Source organism: Geospiza fortis, unplaced genomic scaffold (assembly GCF_000277835.1).
Source record: "Geospiza fortis unplaced genomic scaffold, GeoFor_1.0 scaffold2258, whole genome shotgun sequence".
Taxonomy (NCBI): domain Eukaryota; kingdom Metazoa; phylum Chordata; class Aves; order Passeriformes; family Thraupidae; genus Geospiza; species Geospiza fortis.
Window position 1 is genome coordinate 20 of NW_005055028.1, and position 9247 is coordinate 9266.

The window sequence follows — 9247 nt, forward strand, 5'->3', positions numbered from 1 at the left end:
GTGCAGCTAAGCAGTGTTTTAATTGCATGTCTTCACTAGCATTTGCGCTTTTTTTACTTGGCATTCTTTGATGTTTGAAGGAAATCGACTCTTGGGGCATAGCACAGTTTGGGAATGTGTAGTGTCCCTTGTTATCTTCGTGTGTAGCTTCACTTTTAACTTGGTGAGTGATCACCAGCTATTTTTTGTAAGTGGATACTTTGATTTAATAATAAAAATAAACCGCTGATTTTCCTGAAAATGTTTTGCTTGGTTTGGAATTTTTTTTAACTCGCGGTAAAGCGGCTGATTTCGCAGGCCAGGCCCCGCCCCCAGTCAGGTCCCGCCCACGGCCGGCGTTGGTGGCTGTGGGCGGGGCCCCAAGCTGTCCCTCCGGCTCCTCACCATGGGCAGCAAGATGGCGGCCGCTACCAGGGCGGTGCAGGTAAGGGCGGCCCCGGGATGGCGTGTCTGAGACAGCCAGAGCCCTGGTTCGGGCGGCGGGGCTCGCTTCTGCTGTCGCCTCCGAGCAGCAGGTCGAGGCGGCTGCGGCTTGAGGCGCTGTGATAGCACCGGGTACGGAGCTGGCTGGCAGCTCCTCCCTCAGATGGGCCTCTGCAAGGTGAAATTGCTTTTACAGGCAGAGCAGTGCTAAAGCACTGTGGAACCACGGCATGGTTTGGATCGGAAGGGACCTTAAAGGTCACCTAGTTGCAGCACCCCCCCGCCGTGGGCAGGGACACCTTTACTAGACCAGGTTGCTCAAAGCCCCGTCCAACCTGGTCTTAGGCACTTCCAGGGATGGGACAGCCACAGATGCTCTGGGCAACTTGTGCCAGTGCTTCACCACCCTCAAAATAATGAATTTCTTCCTAATCTTCCTAATCTGTCTAATCCGAACCTGCCCTTTGGGTTGTAAAATCTCCTCAGAGCATTCTTCAGGTTGAACAATCCCAGCTCTCAGCCTGTCCTCACAGGAGAGGTGCTTCAGCCCTCTGAAGATCTTAATGGCCCTGTTCTGGACTAACTCCAGTCCATGGCGTTTATTTTGCTTTTGGGACCCCAGAGCTGGACACAGCACTCTGGATGGGTTCTCACCAGAGCAGATTGCATTGTGATTGCATTTATGCAATGGCAGTGGCTGTTTCTGCACACACACAGACTGATGAGAAAAGGGAGACAAAGCTTGTACCTGCTCTGGACCTCAGGGTGCAGGACTACTTTTTAAAGTGGACTTCTTCCTGGGGTAAATTTAGGACTTCAAGAAGCAGTAAATGTATCAGAGTAGTGGTGCGGAGAGCAGCTGTTTAGAGTGGTTGTTTGATACATTTTATTATTCAAGGTAACCTGTGTCTGTTTCTCCCACTACCTGGTCTCCTTCTAGGTAGTCAAGCCACATACTCCATTAATAAAGTTCCCAGACAGAAAAAGTGGTCCCAGACCTAAAAGTAAGTATTTTGGGTATGGATACAGCTTGTGCCACATTTCTTTACATTGACTGTTTTATTTAAGAATGGGGACCCAATTTGTCTCTTTCAGCTATACAGCTGAACTGAGTTGGAGTGAGGTTTTTGAAACATGCTTGGTTTAGTTTGAAGGCAACTCTTGAACTTTCTCCACTTCTTTTCTGTGCAGCTGTGTGTAGACACGTAATGCATGCAAATCTATATTTTTTTTGTCAAGAAAGATTCACAAGGATTTCCAGTGTTTGTGTTCTGCTTTATATAAAGTGACATTTTCCCAAATATTAGTATTTACTGAAGTTACTGTGCCCAAGTCAGTTTGAAGCAGCTTTAGTTATGCAGTGATATTTGCATAAATGATGTTGCATTTTCCTCATCTTTTCTTAGTTGAAGTGTGTGATGTATTTTCTGATGTTTTTTCAAAACATGATTATAGCTAGGAGATCCAGCCCTCTGTACATTTTTAAGAAGTATTTTCTTGTGTTACTAACGAATGCTAAGGGGAAAAAAATATTTCATTGCAATCTTTGACATTAACTTTTATACCTGTGTTGACATTTATGGTATTCCCAATACTATTATATTTAAACAACAGACTTATATTAGCAATATGTTGATTTAGAAGTCCTTTTGGGTCAAAAAGCATCTGAAAGAAAAGTAGAAGTTGTTTTTAAAAGCTCTGTTACATTATTCTCGCTTCTTTTGATATTATACTATGCCTAGTTATTTGTCACAGGATTATCAAGACCACAGTTTAGCTTTAAGTTTAGTTTAATATTTGAAAGCCTCCACAGTACATATAAATAAATGCCTCTTCTGACTTGGCTGTGAACTCTTCAGGAACTATTTTCATCAATAACCTTCTGTAAAAATTCTGTACATTTTGAACAGTTCAGCCAAATGCATCACCTCTCATGCCAGTGAACTACTTTCTCAAAAGCTTGAAAATGTGTTTCTGACCTCTTGTTTATCTCTGTGTCAGAAGATTCTTGTGACTGTATCTTTTAAGTATGTTAGACTTTTCTACCTTTGTCAGGATCTGTCATCTTGTTAGTAAACTGCAACCTATTTTGTCTTGCTTGAATGCTGTAGCAAAATCGGCATTTAATTATACCAGATTGTTGCTCCTACATCACTAAATGGCTCCTCAGAGCCCAACTAGGGATGTGAAAGGCCAGCCAAATTCCAGTGGGCCTATTAATGCTGCAACATTATGGTCTCAAACTGAGAAGGGAGAGATGTAGTAGAGACCGAAATAGAACTAAAGCAGCAACAGTAAAATTTCTGATTATTGCAGTTTTCATGTTTTTAATTCACTAATGAGTCTACTCCAACTACACTTCAGACTGAAACATACAGTAGAGGAAAATCCTTGACACATCTCTAGACTTTGGTGGTCGGTGAAACAAAAAACAAACTTGGAGAAACTGCTTTTTTTTCCTTTTTTTTCTTGCTTTTTTCCCCCCCCTTTTTTTTTTTGTATGTATGGGTGTATTATGTCTTGAAACAAAAATACTTTGCCCCCTGTTCACAATAAATACACTGCTTCTAATGGGCTCACTTCTGCCTTGCTCTGTTTGGGATCTTCCATTAATTTTGAACAACCTTGGGACTTTGAGACCCAGTCTTATGACTGACAGCTTCTTAATATGCCTCTCAATGGTAGTTTCGTCACAGTGCTGCAGGTTTGATTGTCCCAATCCTGCAACTGCATCAGACTCATTAAGGCTAAAACTGGCTCCCTCTCATTTGTGGTCATTGGTCTTGCTGGAGCCAGGAAGGGCAAAGGCAGGCAAAACTGTGCTGTTGCAGCTGCTCACATGCTTTTGTACATGCTGTTTTCATGCTGCTTATTTTATAGTTATATAGAGCTTCTGTCCAGCTGTTAGATGTTGCACTTGTTGTGCTCAATTTTCTGGAGCATTGGGAAGGACTTCTGTGAAAGCATTCAGCTTTGTCAGGTGTTATACCCTTACATATCACAGAATGACTAGAAGGTTGGAAGAGACCTTCAAGATCATCGAGTCCAACCCATGCCCTGACACCTCAGCTAAACCATGGCACCGAGTGCCACATCCAGTCTTTTCTTAAACACATCCAGGGATGGTGACTCCAGCACCTCCCCGGGCAGACCAATCCAGTAGTTTATCACTCCTTACATGAAAAACTTTTTCCTGATATCCAACCTGTATTTCCCTTGGTGCAGCTTAAGACTGTGTTCTCTGATTCTGTCAGATTTTGCCTGGACAAAGAGACCAACCCCCACCTGACTACAGCCACCTTTCAGGGAGTTGTAGAGAGTGATAAGGTCACCCCTGAGTCTCCTTTTCTCCAGACTAAACACCCCCAAATCCCTCAGTCGTTCCTCACAGGGTTTGTGTTGCAAGCCCCTCACCAGCCTCGTTGCCTCCTCTGGACGCGCTCAGGTGTCTCAAGGTCCTTCCCAAACTGAGGGGCCAGAACTGGACACAGCACTCAAGGTGCTGCCCCCTAAGCTTCCATTTCCCAGGCTAAACAACCCCAGCTCCCTCAGCTGTTCCTTATAGGGCTTGTGTTCCAAGCTCGTCATCAGCCTTCTTGCCCTTCTCTGGACATGTTCAAGTGTCCCAAAATCCTTCCTAAATTGAGGGGCCCAGAACTGGACACAGTATTCAAGGTGCAGATGTTCAGTTGGCTGTTAACCAGTACCCCCAGGTCCCTTTCTGCCTGGGCACTGTCCAGCCACACCATCCCCAGCCTGTAACGTTACAAGGGTTACTGTGGCCAAAATGCAGGACTCAGCATTTGGACTTGTTAAACTTCATCCTGTTGGACTCTGCCCATCCATTCAGTCATTCCAGATCTTCCTGCAGAGCCCTCCCACCTTCCAATAAATCAACACACGATCCCCGCTCAGTGTCGTCTGTAAATTCTAAACTAGTGAAAGGCTCAATCCTCTCATCCATGTCATTAATAAAGATATTGAACAGAACTGGCCCAGCACAGACCCCTGAGGGACACCACTGCTGAGCAGCCCCCAGCTGGATCAGCACCATTCACCACCACCCTCTGGGCCCAACCATCCAGCCAGTTCCTAACCCAGCACAGAGTGCTCCTGTCCAAGCCCTGGGCTCCCAGCTTTTCCAGGAGTGTGCTGTGGGAGACAGTGCCAAATGCCTTGCTGAAGTCCAGGTACACAACATGCACAGCCTTTTCTGCATCCACCAGGCAGGTCACTTGGTCATAGAAGGAGACCAAGTTGGTCAAGCACAACCTGCCCCTCCTAAACCTGTGCTGGCTGGGTCTGATACCCTGGCCATCCCGTAAGCGCTGTGAACAGCACTCCAGATGATCTGTTCCATAATCTTGCCAGGCACCGAGGTCAGGCTGACTGGCCTGGAGTTACCTGGATCCTCCTTCCCACCCTATGAATGGATGTCACATTGGCCAGCTTCCAGTCCTCTGGAACATCACCAGTGAGCCAGGACTACTGGTAAATGATCAAGAGCAGCTTTGCAAGCTCATCTACTACTAGCTCCCTCATCACCTGGGATGGATCCTATCCCATATATATAGGACTGAGTCCTGAAATGAGCATATTGCTATGATCTCTGTACTGCCTAGTGGGGCAATTGCATATTTCCATTGTAAAATCAACTACGGTGGGACAGACCTAAGGTTTGGAACACTGACTGTGACATTGCCCTTTTGTCATCTCTTCTATCTGCACAATCAAGGCAACTTTTCTGATGTGAATTCCCGAAGCTTAGCTCCTGATCCTCACCTGTGAAGAACTTCATGCGCTCCTCGGTCTTTACATTTCATTAACATTGATTGCTGATGCCTGATACTTGGTGGTCATTCTGCACATCATTAACAAAATGTGATAGGATGCCATTTTGTAATATTAAAAATGGGTACAGCACTGCATTGCATGTTGTGGCCTCTTGTGGCTGCAAGCTTTATCTTTCTGTAAGCCTCTAGATCTTTTTCACTTGTCTGTCTTTTCAGTTGCAGTAAACGAAAAGCATAATCTCAGTTATCTTCTACATAATTGCCCACACACAAACATTTACATAACTTTATGTTTTTTCTCCAAGTACAGCTTCCCAGTGAAAAAGCCATTGTTAGGGTGTATGTTGAAAAATCTTTTGTTTCCACATCAGCGTTTCTGCCATTCAAACTACTGTCAGAATTTTTAGAGTCTGCACTTGATACATTTAACAACAATAAAAGAAGGTTGTCAGAAGTAGAGTGATTTAATTCTTTTAGGTGTTTGTTATAGTGAATAAGATTTTCAGGCAATGGTAGATTTTATTGTCTGCTTACTAATTTTACAGTCTAGTAATATTTCTGTAAATGGTTTTGAAATCTGGGTTTCAGTACAGGAATCTCTACAAGCAAGTATGCCATCTCTCCTTGCTTCAAATGCACAGGAATCTGTAGGAGGCACATCACCGACCTTTCAAAATATTTCACCTGTTAGAGTACAAGGCACACCAGACACTTCTGAATTAACAAGAAGTTTACCTCAGAAATACAGAAGAAAACAAATGTCAGATGAAGAGATTGAATATATTCAAGTAAGTTTTCTTCTTTAATTTCTGCATCTTTTGGTATGGTATTACATAGTAATTCTTTATAAGAGTGTGCCCTGGGCTTTCATGGTTTTCATAGGCAGTACCCAATGTACCAATTCTTAATACAGAAGGTACCAAATCTCACTGCATAATAGCTTGTGGTACCACTGAGTAGAGAGATTTGGACTTAGAACAGATGTGCAGGTAAGCTGGTGATAGTCATAGCCTGCATTAATTGCCACCACTACCTGTTTTATAACAGCTGTTTAATGTGTAATTTGACTTTGCTGAGCAGGATCACAGAAGTCTGTTCTTAGACCAGAAAAGGCTATTACCAGGTGATCAAAGTAAAAAATATTTCTCAAATTAGTTTTATAAGTTATTTATTAGTAAATTAACTCTTGTATTTGTAGTAGTAGAAACATTTTATTAAACTTGATGTAAATATTTTCTGCAATACTTGTAAATATGACATTGTACATGAAAGGCAAGAAAAACCTGCTTCTATTCTGCAACAATTCTCAGTTGTAAAAACTGATGGTTGAAAAGGGAGAATGCACAAAATTTGAGGAATTTGTGAGGTGATGGTGAGTTTGAAATTAAAAGATGCTTGCAAAGTTTTGTTAAATGGTAAGGACATAAATAGCATAACTGTGTTAGAGGAAATCTAGAAATCTTCATGTATGCAAGTAGGCTGCATCTATATAGTAGAAGTGAAATCAGTTATTTCCCACAGTAATACACTTTTTGACTTTTTGCGTAAGTTTGTTTAACAGTGAGGTAAGTTGTAAAATAATTTTGTTGGGAAAATAATGAACTGAATGCCTTTCTGGTTTCTCATGAAGATTGTAATGACTCTGCTTGGCTTTGTTTTTCCTTTGCACTTTGGAATGTAGGCAGTGAAAGTTATTTTAAAACTTGTGTCTGTTAGCATTGTGTTTGTCAGACCTTTTAAAGGTTAAGAGTCAGGTTTCTTCAGAGACATGGAAGCAGCTGTAATTGTAGGTAGCAAATTTTTTGTACTTTCCCTTGAAAAAAATGTAGCTGTGACTGGTGGATGCTGATATCCATGCTATCTGTTCTTATATAGGTCAATATTTAAATCAGAAATTAAAACTAGAACTATGTCTCTTAGTCTATAACAGTGTAAAAGAGAATTTGATCTCAGTTTTAAGTTTTATTAGTGGAATATATTTAACTGTATGCTTTTTTTTTTACAGCGTGGAGGTCCAGAATAAAAGTAGAAGATAGTTTCTTGGCCACTGTTGAAGAATGAGGTATTATATTCCAAATAAAGGCGTTAAATTAAAATGCCTTGATATTAAAAATTATTCTATACTAATAGCTTTAATAAAATCCCATATGATGGGTGAGAAGATTGACACAACACACAAGATACTGATTTGTTTGTGACTGAGAAAGATTTTATGTTGATGGCTAATAGCAATTGAATATATATGATGTCTGCACCATTAAAATATTTTTCTAATTAGCCATTTGAAAAGTCAAGAATCTAACAAGGTCATTTTATTTTTCCACTGGTTGAGATCACAAAGTTATGGAATAGATCAGGTTGGAAGGAGCCACAGTGGGTCATTTTTTCTGACCTTCCTGCTCAAACAGGGTCATCCCAGAGCCTGTAAAGAAGTTCTTCCTCATGTCCAGGCGGAACTTCCTGGGCATCAGTGTCTGCCCATTGCCTCTTGTTCTACTGCTTGGCACCACAAGGAAGAGCCTGGTCCATCTTGGCAATTTCCCTTCAAGTGCTGATAAACATTGATGAGGTCTCCTCTCAGTTCTATTTCCTCGAGGCTGAACAGCCCCAGCTCTCCCTGTCTTTCCTCACAAGAGAGATGCTCCAGACCCCTAATAAAATTTTTTGCCCTTTGCTGGACCCACTGCAGGAGCTCCATGTCTCTTTTGTCCTGAGGAGCCCAGAACACAGCACTCCAGGTGAGGCCTCATTAGGGCTGAGTACAGGGGCAGGATCACCTCCCTCCACCTGCTGGCAATGCTCTTCCCAATGCCCTCAGGGTACCACTGGCCTTCTTGGTACTTGTCAGCCAGGACACACTGCTGGCTCATGGACAGCTTCTTGTCCACCAGGACCCCCAGGTCCTTCTCCACAGAGCTGCTCCCCAGCAGGTCAGCCCCAGCCTGTGCTGGTGCCTGGGGTTGTTCCTCCCCAGGTGCAGGACCCTGCACTTGCCCTTGCTGAATTTCAAATGGTTCTTTGTCCGTCTCTCCAACCTGCCGAGGTCCTTCTGAAGGGCCACACAGCACTTCAGGGTATCAGCCACTCTTCTGAGCTCTGTGTCCTCTGAATTTGCTGAGGAGGCATCTGCCCCTTCATCCAAGTCATGGATGAAGAAGTTAAACAGTACAGCATTGAACACCACTAGGGTGACACTAGAGGGACACCACTAGGGACAGGCCTCCAGGTAGACCCTGTGACACTGATTGTAACCTTCTGGGATCTGTTCAGCCAGTTCTTGATCCACCCCACTGTCCACTCATCCTGCCCGCATCCCTGAGTTTGTCTATGAGGATGTTAATAGACAGTGTTGAAATCCCTACTGCCATCAAGTAGACAATATCCACTGCCCTCCCCTTACCCATCCAGGTAGTTATTTCCTTGTAGAAGGCAATCAGGTTGGTCAATCAAGATTTACTTTTAGTGAAGCCATGTTAGTATTCCTGATCACCTTCTTGTCATCCACATAGGGAGAGATGGCCTCCAGTACGAGGCACACCACCACTTTTCCAGGGATTGAGGTTTAGACTGACTCACCTGGATGTGTCACTGAGGATGATTTTACAGGCAGGAAAAAGACACTGAAGTGCTCTCAGACATGTTGGCTATTCTTCATAGTTGCACAACTTTGTTGGTCTTACAGACTAATCTATTAAATAATAGCAAAGCTTGGGCATGTATAGAAATTAATTTTCAAGTGAGAATTTCTCCTGTATGAGAAATACTGTACTACTCTTACAGTAGCAGTATTGATGGTATTGACGGTAGTTTTAAGTACTATATTGTAGGTAATTATTCATAATGAAGAAACTATAGAAGTACAATTAAGAATTTCCACTAGAACCTAACAAAGTGCCTGAGAGCACCCTTTCTATAGAATAGTATTTTTTTATTAAAAAACTATCTCCCTAAGCACAGAAATTACAGAAATGTCCCTGAATGTCAGACGTGAGATCAGGGTGAAAACAGAAGCAGCTTCTGGGACGAACTGC

The 9247-nt window shown here is 42.8% G+C and overlaps 1 protein-coding gene across 3 annotated transcripts; it reads left to right on the forward strand.

Moving 5' to 3' along the window:
- The first annotated feature begins 320 nt into the window (after positions 1-320).
- On the forward strand, positions 321-7895 carry LOC102043274 (28S ribosomal protein S36, mitochondrial-like). 3 transcript variants are annotated; one of them, XM_031065675.1, is made up of 5 exons: positions 321-424; positions 1364-1427; positions 5790-6004; positions 7222-7278; positions 7625-7895. In XM_031065675.1, exons 1-4 carry the CDS (start codon positions 386-388, stop codon positions 7237-7239), a joined length of 336 nt encoding a protein of 111 aa, XP_030921535.1. In that variant the 5' UTR covers positions 321-385; the 3' UTR covers positions 7240-7278; positions 7625-7895. The 3 variants fall into 3 exon arrangements, with proteins under 3 accessions (XP_030921535.1, XP_005431417.1, XP_030921534.1); XM_005431360.2 differs by lacking the exon at positions 7625-7895 and having other exon boundaries at positions 5805-6004; positions 7222-7497; XM_031065674.1 differs by lacking the exon at positions 7625-7895 and having other exon boundaries at positions 7222-7312.
- The last annotated feature ends 1352 nt before the right edge of the window (positions 7896-9247 follow it).